Below are 13388 nucleotides of genomic sequence, written 5' to 3'. Positions count from 1 at the left end.
TTTCTTCTCCGCGAAATCGAGATCATGACCACCGCAATTCAGAACTCTGCGCCCGACGTCGACGACTGCAAGCTTGCAAGCACCTCGCAGACCTCTCATGTGAGCATGTACAGACCGCATAGATGACCAGCGTGCCCATGCGCAAACTACCAACGCCTACTGCTTCCTCTACTTCTGCTCTCCGACGGGCTCTGCAGCCGCAGTCATGGAGGCTACCTCTCCATGCAAGCATAGCTGCTGCTAGCTCTCCAGTCCGCAGCCTTGCTCATGTCCGGCCTGAGCCGATGCACGAGCTATGGTTCACTTCAAAGAGCCCGCGAGGAGCCCCCAATACCACCGAACCTGGCTCCTTCGTGCCTGAATCCAGCCCGTCTGGACCAGATCACGGCGCCCATAAACCGCCGTCTGAACGGACGCTCGCACTTGGCCGTACTTTACGGACACTCTCGCCTCTACTGCCGGACATTCTGACGACGGCTTTACCACCCTCGATCGTGTCTCCGTCAGTCACACTTCATCTCTTCCCCTCCACCCATCCGCATCTCCCAGTCGTGAAGGGCAAAGTCGCCTACCGAGCTGCCCTCTTCACTGCTCCGGTAGCATGGGGCGCTGTGCCGCTCATGGGCAGTGCCAAGCTCAGCATTGTCAGCGAGAAGATCGTGCGTACGGGCTACGACATGTGTACGCCCGCAACAGACATAGGCGAGGAGAAGTTCGTGGTGCGATTCAAGACCGCCGCCACCGCTAAGGCAGGCAGCACATCCGCGACCGCATCAGCAACTAACAACACTAATCCGGCTCTGTCAATTCTCCTCGGTGGCAAAGCGCCCCTCTTCGGCAACAACGCCTCCTCCACCACCAAACCCTTCTCCGGCCTCTTCATCTTCACGTTTGACGACAAAGGCCGCATCGCAAGCCACACAATCGAGCATGCGGACGAGGACAATGGGTACGATCGGACGAGCAAGGTCGTGACGCTGACGGACTGGCTGCTGGGCAAAGCGAAGGGCAAGCGGTCCGAGGAAGGGGATTTGCTGCCTGGGTTGGGCGTGGCAATGGCGCGTCAGCGGAGACCCGAAACTTTGTTGGCGCAGATTATGAGATTAGCTAGAGAGGAGAGGAGGAGTCACTGATCTAATCTGTGGTCCGATGCTTCACTCTAATGTGGCAGTAGGGATAATTCTCAGCTCACGCGAAGACCGCCGTCCAATCCTAAATCGACTGGCGGGCGTCACACTCAAACAAATGTACAGTATGTACAAAACAGCAATGACATGACTTTACGCAGATTTCGAATCAGCGCAACCCTCAAGTCTTCTCTCACGAGAGGTATGTACGATACAGATTAACTCGATTCTTGTCTCTTGTCTCACTGTACCATTAATTTTACTTTCCTCGACGTCAGCAACATGACAGTCTCGGAATCACCAACGGTAAGCGAGCGTCGACCGATTCCCTTTGTCATGCATCGGGTCAAGTTTGGTCAGACGAACGCTGTCATCACTGACCAGCAATGGCCGGCGAGGTTCTTTGTTCGTGCTGATGACAGCGACCTTGGACGACAAGATGCTGCGGCTGATTTCTTGTCCATATATGCCCGACTTAGCCTGGCCTGTCCACTAAGATGAATCAATATCACCAAGTTCTCAGTTGTTCATCCCGACAGAACAGACGCAACCTGTCGACCACAAGAGCAATCGCAGTGCTTCGCTACACCCCTAGAATCCGCGTTCATCCCTTCGTACGCGGGATACTCTTTGAGAGGTCAGAATTCGAGTGATGGACCGGCCTCACCCTCGGGAAGAACGAAGGCGGACGACTCCAGTCGCTGGTGATCGTGTCAACAGAGCTAGACGCAGCCGACACATCGATAATGATAATACGAGGTACCAAGACACTGATATCCGCTATACATCTCGCCGCCACCGCGGCATCGCCACGACAACCTTCAGGTTCCTCCCGCAACACGGCGACAGCAAGGTAAGTTCCTCCTGCCCAGCCGATCCCAAGCCAGCCCCGTAAAGTGATACACCTAGACAGACTAAGTCACCACAACCGCAACAGGACCCACAAACTTCAGGGAAACTGCTTACTCGAATCGTGATAGAAGCATACCATGCCTTGGGCCGTAAAATGATTGGAGGGTATCATGATTTTGGAGCATTTCGTTTTCACGACCAATGTCATTCCTGATGGTGCTTCGTTCTCTGACAACTCCTGCGATCGTCTTAGTACCAAACTTGAAACTTACTACCAGGTACCTTGATTCCTGATGTTACAACCGCCTACACCCTTGATGTGGCGCTCTCGCCACCGAATCATTCATCCACCAATGATTCGGGTCTTTGAGTTCGAGACCTCGAGAGCCATGGAGGAGGACGAACTCGATGATGAGGAGATCAGCACAGAACGTAACGAGACGCGGTTGGACTGCTGATTTTATAGACTTTTCCAGTCAGGGCGGACGCTGAAGGTCTAGCAATGCTTCGTTGTTAGGATCAGCAGCCATGAGATGAGCCTCATCTGAGCGTCACTACCGGGTCAGGTCGTGAGAGCGATTTCACATAGTGTTTTCCGCCAGGGAGGGCGCTGGAGGCATGAGTCCATTTCACCGATTTCGTAGATTCGAGGGTACTGGAGGCACAAGCCCATTTCGCTACCCAGGTAGTTTCATCATTCTTCCACCCAGGGCGGGCGCTGTAGTATCAAAATTATAACATGCTCAAATCGCAAGCAAGGCTCGTTTCACGATCAAGACATTTCGATTTGACGCTCATCTCACGATCGGGTCATCTTGATCTGACGATGAAGTCATGAATAATGGCCTCAAAGGCGCGTCACTTCGGCCTCCAAGGCGCGTTACTTCTACTTCTAGCACTACATCCTAAGAATACGCATTTTCACCCACAGGGCGGCCTCTGCCTACTCCAGCGCCAAAACCAACGCCGTACGCGTCGGAATATATACGTGCGTGCAGTTCCGTCTCCCGTTCCAGGGCAAATCCTGCGTAAAGAACCTCGTATCTCTCGCATTCCTGTCAAACCCACCAAACTCCTTCCAGTCGGTATCTAGCACGATCTTGTAGGTCCCTTGTTGCTCCACACCGACTCTGTAGTCCGCGAAGGACTGTGTTGGGTGGAAATTGAAGATCCAGAGTAGACCAGCGCGTTCAAACACCAGGACTTTGTCGTTCTCGTTCTTCAGTGAGATGTAAGCTTGCGGACTGTGCAACCAGCCATACTTCTCTTCAGCCAGCTGCATAGCGCGATCGAACTCATTGAGGTATTGGTAACGCAGCAGGGAGTCCTCTGTGAGGTTGAGTTGACGACGAGCGTATTGAAAAGAGTTATTGTTGCCCTCGCGAGGGAAGTCGAGCCACTCGGGATGACCGAACTCATTACCTTCAAAGTTGAGGTAGCCTTCGCCGCCCAGGGCGTGTGTGACAAGACGTATCATCTTGTGTAGGGACATGGCACGCTCGATGACTGGGGTGAGCTCTGTGAGGGTGGACATGTTGGTGTACATCTGGGCATCGGCCATCCAAAACATGAGGGTTTTGTCGCCGACAAGGGCTTGATCATGGGATTCTGCGTAGGCGATGGTCTTTTCGCCGTAGCGGCGGTTGGTGAGGGTAAAAGCAAGGTTGCCGATGTCCCACTCGTCGTCGGACTTTTCCTTGAGGAGCTTGATGTACATGTCGGGTACGGCCATGGCAAGGCGGTAGTCGAAGCCAACGCCACCTAATGATAGCCTGACGCATAAGCCTGGCATGCCAGAAACGTCCTCGGCGATTGTGATGGCATTTGGGTAGAGGTCGTGGAGCATCTCGTTGGCGAGCATGAGGTATACGACGCTGTCTTCGTCCACTGAGGGGCCAAAGTACTCGTGATAGCCTCCAGAGAAGCCTGTGCCAATGCCGTGGTGGTGGTAGAGCATACTACTCACGCCATCGAAGCGGAAACCGTCGAACTTGTACTCCTCCATCCAGAAGCGCAGATTCGAGAGCAGGAAGCGCAGAACTTCGTGGTTGCCATAATTGAACAGGCGTGAGTCCCACAGCTCGTGGCGGCCTTTGGCGCTTCATGGAAGTAGAGATGGTCGCTACCGTCGAACATGTTGAGGCCATCGAGAGTGTTCTTGCTAGCGTGGGAGTGTACCACATCGAGCAGAACGGTGATGCCGAGTCCGTGGGCTGCGTCGATCAGCTCCTTGAGGTCTTCCGGGGTGCCATATCTTGAGCTCGCGGCAAAGAAGTTGTTGATCTGGTAGCCGAAGCTGGCATAGTAGGCGTGTTCCATGACAGCCATGAGCTGAATCACGTTGTAGCCGAGATGTTTTATCCTGGGTAGCATGTTGTGGGTGAACTCTTTGTAGGAGGCCACTTTAGGCTCTGGTGATGAAATGCCGACGTGGGCCTCGTAGATGCGGACGCTGTGTGGGTATGGAGGTCGTGGGTTCTTGAACTTGTATCGTTCGCTCTCGGGAGGGTTCCAAAAGCGGCCATCGTACACTGGCGAGACGCTGAGGTCTTGTGTGACATACTTGATCCAGGCTGGTAGACGCTCAATGCGCTCTCCGGACTGTGTGACCATGGAGATCTTGAGCTTGGAGTTGTGGGGGATCGTGTTGGCTGGCAGAATGACCTCCCAAACGCCGAAATCGTTCCTCTTCATGGGCGTTGCACCGCGATCCCAGCCGTTGAAGTCGCCTATCAGGGAGGCCTCCCTGGCGTTGGGAGCCCACTCTCGATACCGTATGTCACCGTTCGGTAGCACTATGAAGCCCATCTGCTCGTAGCCTCTCGAGAACTTCTCGAGGCCGCCTTCGGTCTTGTTGATGACATCGATCCAGTGCTGGGCCTTTGCGAATCGTGATTTGAGGGCGTCCCGGAAGTCTCCTAGCCAGGGATCGAGTTGTATGATGCCTATGGACGCTGTTAGCCTGTGCTCCTTCTCGATTTCGGGTGGAGAGCGCTTACCTGTGCCATCCGGGGCGGCCTCTCCGGCAGGATGTGAGAGAACTGAGTTAGCGGACGCCTGATTGACTGTGCCGGCCATGATTGAGTGGTTGTTGAGGCTGAGGACGGTGATTTTGCAGCCAGGGCGGCCTCTGTACTAGAAATTTGGGAATCTGGAGCAGGAGTACCTTGAGGGAGTGGACCTGCTTTTCTACTGCAAATATCTCGAAAGGCAGTCGCAGCTGCAGAAATACACAGAGTCCTCCCTAGCAATATTTCGCGCAAGACAGCTTCGCTACAACATGTTTATTTTGGACGAGCTACTTTGCATTTTTGGCAGGGGTTCTGACGTAGATTGCCCCACCAGTTTCCCCGCGATTTTCAACTTTCCTACCCCTATGCAATGCCTAAGGCTCTGGACCACTGATATTTCTAGGCGTCGTCTTCAAGGGGACTTTTCTGGTGACGCCCTCCCGAGGAACACGTACACTGTAGCCATCGAGCGTCATGTCAACGATACAGCACCGTCCAACGTCTCAGCGTTGCAGAGATCAGCAACTTACTTGGCTGGCAAGGGCAACAAGGTACTCGAATCTATAAGGGCGTAAAACTTCGCTCGCTACTGTTGCAGTACAGTAGTAGCAGACCCTGAAGTACCGCACTTGATACATGTGAAAGTCGCTCCGAAAGCATTTGGGAGCCCCTCACAAATATTGTTCTAGTCTATTCGGCCCGATGCAGCGGAGATCCCAGTAGCATATCCGTGCCTGTCTGTTGGTACCTTGCGGTGCAGCCCCAACTTCCTCGTAGCTTCGCATATCGACTGCGCCGTCAAAGAATACTATGTTTCGGCCCTTTCCTAAAGCCTCGACCAGTACCAGTGCATTCGTACAGCGGTATAGTTGTGCACTCGGATTCAAGGTGATGGAATGCCAAGGGATAAGATAAGATCAGAAAACGGGCGGGGATAACCGAGGTGGCGCCGGACGGCCGGTCGCGCCTGCGAACGGATGACAGTACAATCAATGCATCTGCCAAACAGACAGCTTCGATCAAAGTGGGAAAGACCTGATGGACTCGTAGCAGCCTCGATACTCCCTTCGCGGACCTCATACTATCACCAAAACATCATGCGGCGACGTGGGCGTACTTCGAGCTTCTTGTGCCCGGCTTTGGTCTCACCGGCCAGCCGATATATGACACCGCGTCTACGAGATACCTACTTATCATTAGCCGCACTACCTACACAGCATGTCACAACTAGACCGAGCTCCTCGCACTCGCACTCCAACTCCAAGTTCCTGCGATCGGACTTCGCCAATCAACCGTTCACCGGCAGTTATGAGCCTGGTCTCCGTACCTCCGGTCCGCTCGGTGGTGTCCAGTATGGCTCCCCACGCCTAACACCCAAGATGCTCAAGCAGCATCTAGATCAGTTCGTAGTCGGGCAAGAACGAGCCAAGAAAGTTCTCAGTGTAGCAGTCTTCAATCACTATCAGAGAATACAAGAGCTAGAACGGCGAGAGGCTGAGGAGGAAGAGCTGTTGGCCCAGCGCGAACGACGAGAGCGGCATCCTGTCGAGAGCGAGTTCCCGGGTCAGCAGCCCACTATACGAATGGTCCCCGCTGGTCATGATATCAATACACGATCAGCGTCACCTTTGGTCGATACCACACCCCTCACACTCGAGAAGTCAAACATCCTGCTGCTGGGCCCATCAGGCGTCGGAAAGACACTAATGGCAAAGACTCTGGCAAGAGTCTTATCGGTGCCCTTTTCAATGTCAGACTGCACACCATTTACCCAGGCCGGATACATCGGAGAAGATGCAGAAGTCTGCGTGCATAGATTGCTAGCAGCCGCCAACTACGACGTCGAGCGTGCTGAGCGAGGGATCATCTGCTTGGATGAAATCGACAAGATTGCTACCGCCAAAGTCAGCCATGGCAAGGACGTCTCGGGTGAAGGCGTCCAGCAAGCTCTGCTCAAGATCATCGAAGGAACAACTATCCAAATTCAAGCCAAGCCAGAAAGAAACGCGCCTCGTGCGGGCGGTCAATCTTCCACTTACCCGACCAACAGCCCACTCGGAAGTCCCGCTGGCTCCTCATCACCACAGAAAGGCGAAGTCTACAATGTCCGCACCGACAACATTCTGTTCATCTGCAGTGGTGCTTTCACCGGTCTGCAAAAGCATGTCATGGATCGACTTGCTAAGGGTAGCATTGGCTTCGGCGCTCGTGTCAGGTCGAGCGGTGGGCTTGCTTACGATGCATCCCGCGATCAAAAGTCGACCACCAACAACCCTGTGCCCATCAAGCCAGGCTCCGAAGAAGAAGCTCTCTACAAGAAGCACCTTCCCTTCTTTACACCAGCTCCTGCTCCCGAAGAAGTGGTAGACGGCATTGCTGTCGAGCCCTCCTACTTCAATCCTCTTGATCTCATGACACCTGCAGACTTGCAATCATACGGCTTCATACCCGAGCTCATCGGCAGGATACCAATTTCCGCTGCACTGGCGCCCCTCACCCACTCTTTGTTACTACGAATCTTGACCGAGCCTCGGTCATCGTTGCTCGCTCAATACATCACACTGTTCTCGCTCTCTAACATCGAGCTTGCCTTCACCACGCCTGCTCAGCATGTGGTTGCATCCAATGCTCTGGCCATGGGTACAGGTGCGCGTGCTCTACGCACCGAAATGGAAGCTATTCTTGGCGACGCCATGTTCGAGGCACCAGGTTCAAGCGTCAAGTATGTGTTGATTACGGAGAAAGTCGCCAGACGCGAGGAAGGCGCTCATTATCTGGGTCGCGGTCAAGGCGGACGATTCCATACAATGATTGCAACCGAAGAGCATGAATGGGAAGAGAAACAGAAGAAGCATGGCCATCCATCCTCCGCAAAAGCACATCAGTCTAGCGACAGCTTTGAGCAATGGAGGACAATCACGACTGCTGCTGCCGGGAGTGGCGGGTGAAGTTCTCGGCGCATTATTCGTACCTCAAAACGACCAGACGGATGGAAGACGATGATGTCTTGATGATATAATATTTGCGACCACGGTCCCCGTCAGTCCTGGCCATGCGTCGCGCGTGCAGGGCGGGATCCCTTGACACACAAATCACCTGCCAGCCATGCGCCTGATGCTCACACTGAGCGCCGAAGTTACCGCTTCAGCTGCCAAGAGTACGAACCAGACAGACCATAATGTTATTGCTGCAAATTGCTCATCTGTAAGGACAGTTGTCAGATGTTTTGCTGCCTATTTCCTGGGTACGACATCCAGCTTGCCAGAACCGTTCTTGTGGCGTGTAAGTCACAACAGTCGACTGCACCACAACATCGCTCCTGGGTCCTTACGGAAGACTCTTCACGTCCAAGCTTAGAAGGACAGCCTTTGTATGTCAAATCGATTGGCACAATCGTCTGGAATAAAGCTGATCGACCTTTGGACTTGCAGGGAGGCCTCTGTCCGTCAAGTCCTGGCCTTTATTCAAGATTCGATTTCGCAACGTTTGCCGTCGCTTTAGTCTCACACACATCTTGAATGCAGTACAGCGCCGTCGGTCGCCTCCCTACCATTAAGAAGCCATGGACCACCGTCAAGGTGACAACGACTACCTCAATTACCGATCAAGACACACGGGCAATAATTCTGACGATGATGCCAACACCTCTGGTGACCGTGTGGACGTCCGACATAGTGCGCGATGCCGACTCATGGAACTTCCTGCAGAGCTGCGATGCATTGTTCTGAAGGAGCTACTGGTGTCGTCGGAACCTTTGTGGTTGGCAAGCGCGACTGCAATGAAATATCTGGCTTCGAGGGGATATATCGACGTCAAGCATTACTTCGAAGTCCGACCAGCGAGGAAAGTGTTTCCCGAAATTCTCGTTGCTTGTCGTCAAATACACACCGAGGCTAGTGAGCTACTCTACACCAACACTATCGAAATGCACATGGTCTCGCAACTGTATGCAGGCCCACATCTCCCCAGACCAAGCGAGTTCCTAGCTACCCTGCCCAGACAGATAAGCCGTCTCCAGGTTTCCCTGCTTGCATCGTCGTACGATACCATGCCCAGTATGTGGACCAATGGCTGTATGGAATTGTGTCGAGCTCTCATCGATCGCCCGAACCTGACCGAGTTGACCTTCGTCATGACAGGTTGGTTCACGTCTAAGCAAGTCAAGCCGGTCATATCAGCACCGGACAAAGCATTGGGCCTTGTTGGATCTGTATATGCGCGACGCATCCCACCATTGCAGCACATGCTGTATCTTCGGGGTCGCACCGTCACGTGTGAGGGCATTGAACCAGATCTTGCACATGCCCTTTGTGACACATTGACGTTGCCGAGTCCAGATCTTGATCTACCTTCCAGGCTGCACGCACTGGAAAAGGTGGGGTCGGAGGCGGCCAAGTACAGGGCCGGCGACAGGAGTATTCGAAATTGGCCGACCTTTTACTACCTCCATGACAAGATGAGGCAATACGTTTGGGTCATGGATACAGACCGGTTCTTCAGCGCCGAGGCGTTTTTAATGGAGTCGGTGGGCAAATTCTGGGCGGAAGTGGCAGAACGACGTCCCAATCGAGGCCTTATATGCAACATCAATCCTCGCTTCGAATCATACAAGCGCAAGTATCTGCCAAGTGCCTCAAACTCCTCAGCGAACGTCAGCAACGCGTCCGCTTGAAGACTTTCCTTCACTTTGAACAGGCACGTACGCCGTTGCTACTGTGGCGTGAAGCGCTGCATTCAAGGAGCAGGTGTCCATTTCTTGTCTGACAGATCAACGTGAAGTCGCAACATCAAACCACAGTCTTCAAGTTCCAACTTGCAGCCGCTATGTTCAATCATGCGGACATGCTTATACTCTCTCAACACAATCAGACGTATGTGGCGATTTCGCATCGTGGAGGTCGATGACTTCATTGGGATCATCCCGGCCCAGCCTGTGCAGAAGTTCCAGCCTCAGCGCTTCCGGATCACTCTGGATTCCCTCTCCAATCAGGTCTTTCTTGCTCTTGGCTTCCTTGTCGAAACAGACCCAAACGCTGCGGTCTGGAGTGAACAAGAGATCAAGCTCTTCAAGGGCTCTTCCTGCCGTTTCGGGGAAAAACAGCCATCCAATGACTGCACAGGTCCAGTTGATCGCGCCGAAAATATAGTAGAGCTTCCATCCAGCGGCATTGAGGGCCTGAGGAATATATAAACCAAGCCAGAAGTTTGTGAAGTAGTTGGCTGCGACGGCCAGAGAAGTTCCGCGTGCTCGTGCCAGCAACTGGAACACCTCCGAATGATAAGTCCAGGGAAGGGAGCTTGAAAAGGCGCCAAACGAGAACTGGAACAAGAACATGAACGCTACGGCTGTGTTACCAGCGGACTTGTTGCTGAAGCTGAATTGTACCGACTGGGTTATTTGGTCGAAATGCGGGCTGCCGTAAGACAGCAATATACTGGCGACGATCATCAGACAGAGACCCATGGTGAAATGGCCGGTGAATATGGGTTTTCTTCGCCCGTAGAAATCAATCAGCAGCGTCAACGACACAGTACCGACAAGTAAGAGCGCCGATGAAATAGCGTTGGCTAAGAGAGCTGCTGTTGGACCACTTCGACCCGTCTGTGCGAATACTTTAGCGGCATAGTACAGGACAATGTTCGCGCCGCTGAGCTGCTGCATACATTGCAAGCCCATTGCAAGGGCGGTCCGGCGACGATATGTTGGCTTCGTGAGAAGAGCGAGATATGAGGGCGCTTCCCCTGTGCTTTCCAGCTCAACGGATGCGCGAATCTCGACATGTTCGGATCGGACAAACGCATCATTGATGTCGCCTTTGCTGTGAAGCGATGCCAGCACTGAGAGCGCCTCGTCACTTCTACCATGTTGGACGAGCCAACGCGGGGATTCGGGGCGAAAGTACACGAGTTTCGCGGCCACGATGCCCGGGAGCAGTTGCAGACCGAAGCTCAAACGCCAGGCCGCATTCGAGGTGATGTGAATCGCTCCGTATTGGATCCAGTACGTTACAAGGATGCCAACAGCGATACCTGAGTTGAGCGTCGCCGCCACTCGACCACGGATGTGCGGTGGCGTGATCTCTGCGGTGTAGCTGTATACAAACATCAGTCACATCGTGGAGCATTGAAGGGGACGGACGTGCTTACAAGGATACCGTCTGGAACCACGGCCCGGCTCCAAGTCCATTGATGACTCGACCAGCAATGAACATGCCCTGATTCTGTGCCGCAACCAGGAGGATCTGACCAATGGTGTAGACCGCAATACAAAGCCAGATGGTCTTGCGGCGGCCAAATCGATCCGACAGCAGACCAACGAACAATGCCCCGACAAATTCGCCGGCGATGAGGCTTGCAGTCATCAGGCCCTGCCGAAAGTCGGAAGGTGTGCCCATATACAGCAGGAATTGTGGCATACCGAGGGTGCCGCCCATTGAGCCGACTTCCCAGCCATATGCGAGGCCGGTGATGCTGGGAAGGGCAATGTAAGAGAGGACTTGCCAGAATGATACGCTCTTGACCGTGGTTGTCATGGTGGAAATGATTATGGTTGGTGCTGCGAATGATTTGCTCGGTTGCTCAACGATACCCATTTGAAAGCCATGCTCCTGGTTTTTTAAGCAATGTCCATCAAGCTCTCGGTCCGGGGTCCATGCAGCAGCAAGCACGCTTACCCCGGATTTTGACCTGCATGCCAGCGGATTAGCGCAGGGGCGGATGTTGGAGGAGAACATTAGCATCGTGTTCTAGTTGGGGTAGTCCTCGGATCAGTGCATGTCCGAGGCTGTCATTTCCCGCGGCGAGACAGTCTCAAGTTGATTCGGATGGAATGAACAGCCATCGGACATTTCTTCATCCGAAGACTGAGCCCATTCGCCTTTGCGTTGTCGATGCGCTGCACTGTGCGTGAGCAAGCAAGAATGCTGGGAGTGTAGTGTCTAGGCCAGCCAGTGAAGGGATCGGTATCCTGTTGGAGGCCGCGCATTGTCAGTGGTCACCAGCCAAGCGTTGCAAATGTGACTGGGCGTCCCCTCATGGTCGACGGATGTTCATCTCCTACTGGAACTCGGGACTACCACGTGTGCAAGGCTCTTTCCAAGCGCCCGGTAGCAGCGAGAAGAAAAGCCAACAACCTACATATCTACCTGTTCATCTACCCAGCGGCCGCTCCGGAACCATCCATGTGTACATAAGACATTGCCGTCCTTCGCCCACCAGACCGCCAGCAGCGCCATGTCCAACAAACCCCGGCTCACCACTGCACTGCCATCAACACCTCCATATACACATCCGCATCCGCGGCAAATCCGCTCGGCCTTCCTCTTCGGCACCCCAATCGCCCACGCGCTCGGCCCAGCCGTCCACACCACCATCTGGCAACAACTTGGTCTCCCCAACGAAGAATGGCGCTTCGACCTGCTCGACTCAACCGACACAGCGGAATGTCTGCGCTGGCTTCGCGACCGTGAGAGCGGCTGTGTGGGCTGCTCAATCACTATGCCCAACAAGGTGGCAATGCTGGAGCTGGTGGATGGGTTGACGGAGGAGGCGAGGGGGGTTGGGGCTCTTAATACTGTTTTCTTCCGGGATGATGCTGAAAGCGGTGGAAACAAAGCAGTGGTCAAGCAGGGCGGTGGTGGTGGGAGGGATGGAAGACGGCGGCTGATCGGCGCCAACACGGACGCGCTGGGCATACGCGATGCTTTCTTGCGGGTGTGTCCGGGCTTGAAGCAGGGTCCTGTAGATGCAGGACCGAGCTGTCATTCTGCGCTGGTGCTCGGCGCCGGTGGGGCGGCGCGCGCAGCAGTGTACGCGCTGTGGAAGCTGTTGGGCGTGCAGACGATCTACGTGGTCAATCGGGATCAAGAAGAGGCGCGGGCGATGATTGAGTCAATGGTGGGCAACCGAATCGGGGCGCATTTGGTGTTCTTGGATCAAGCTGAGCGTGTGGACGCTGCCTTCGCGACACCCGCAGGGATCGATTTGGTCGTTGGTACGGTTCCGGATGTGGACGTGATCAGTGCAGGGGAGAAGCGGGCTTGGGGTATGGTGGAGGAGGTGCTGAGAAGTCGTAGCGGTGGCGACGGCAACAAGGGGACTCAGGCAAATATAAGATTTGTACTGGACATGGCATATGCCCCATCGCCGCGGACAAGGCTCTTGCGGCTAGCGGAGGACCATGGCTGGACAACTATATCGGGGGTGGACGTGCTGGCGGATATTTGTATAGCGCAGAATCGACTGTGGTGTCCGGAGCTATGGCAACGGAAAGGGAAAGGGTCTGTTGAGGGTGTGGAGGATGTTGTCAGGGTGAAGTTGAGTGAGGTTTTGGCGCAACGCAGCGGATGATGAGATTTTGGACCAAGTTCTGTGTTCATCTTGAACACGCACATATATA

The 13388-nt window shown here is 54.2% G+C and overlaps 6 protein-coding genes across 6 annotated transcripts; 4 read left to right on the top strand and 2 right to left on the bottom strand.

Annotated features, from left to right (window-relative positions):
- Positions 1-122: 122 nt before the first annotated feature.
- On the top strand, positions 123-1133 carry AB675_10448 (uncharacterized protein; the record flags this gene model as incomplete). Its single annotated transcript, XM_018139221.1, has 1 exon — positions 123-1133. One exon carries the CDS (start codon positions 123-125, stop codon positions 1131-1133), a length of 1011 nt encoding a protein of 336 aa, XP_017995896.1.
- A 1789-nt stretch (positions 1134-2922) lies between these two features.
- Positions 2923-5057, bottom strand: AB675_10447 (1,4-alpha-glucan-branching enzyme; the record flags this gene model as incomplete). Its single annotated transcript, XM_018139220.1, has 3 exons — positions 2923-4070; positions 4106-4924; positions 4979-5057. 3 exons carry the CDS (start codon positions 5055-5057, stop codon positions 2923-2925), a joined length of 2046 nt encoding a protein of 681 aa, XP_017995870.1.
- Positions 5058-6153: 1096 nt separating this feature from the next.
- AB675_10446 (Mitochondrial clpX-like chaperone MCX1) lies at positions 6154-7938 on the top strand (the record flags this gene model as incomplete). Its single annotated transcript, XM_018139219.1, has 1 exon — positions 6154-7938. The coding sequence occupies one exon, from the start codon at positions 6154-6156 to the stop codon at positions 7936-7938; it is 1785 nt and encodes a 594-aa protein (XP_017995855.1).
- A 614-nt stretch (positions 7939-8552) lies between these two features.
- On the top strand, positions 8553-9662 carry AB675_10445 (uncharacterized protein; the record flags this gene model as incomplete). Its single annotated transcript, XM_018139218.1, has 1 exon — positions 8553-9662. The coding sequence occupies one exon, from the start codon at positions 8553-8555 to the stop codon at positions 9660-9662; it is 1110 nt and encodes a 369-aa protein (XP_017995840.1).
- Positions 9663-9836: 174 nt separating this feature from the next.
- On the bottom strand, positions 9837-11523 carry AB675_10444 (High-affinity glucose transporter; the record flags this gene model as incomplete). Its single annotated transcript, XM_018139217.1, has 2 exons — positions 9837-11082; positions 11138-11523. 2 exons carry the CDS (start codon positions 11521-11523, stop codon positions 9837-9839), a joined length of 1632 nt encoding a protein of 543 aa, XP_017995939.1.
- Positions 11524-12223: 700 nt separating this feature from the next.
- Positions 12224-13339, top strand: AB675_10443 (Quinate dehydrogenase; the record flags this gene model as incomplete). Its single annotated transcript, XM_018139216.1, has 1 exon — positions 12224-13339. The coding sequence occupies one exon, from the start codon at positions 12224-12226 to the stop codon at positions 13337-13339; it is 1116 nt and encodes a 371-aa protein (XP_017995923.1).
- Between the last annotated feature and the right edge of the window lie 49 nt (positions 13340-13388).

This window comes from Cyphellophora attinorum (assembly GCF_001299255.1).
Source record: "Cyphellophora attinorum strain CBS 131958 chromosome Unknown Contig35, whole genome shotgun sequence".
NCBI lineage: Eukaryota > Fungi > Ascomycota > Eurotiomycetes > Chaetothyriales > Cyphellophoraceae > Cyphellophora > Cyphellophora attinorum.
Note: the sequence above shows the minus strand (reverse complement) of the source record. Positions and strands in the feature narration are given on the sequence as shown.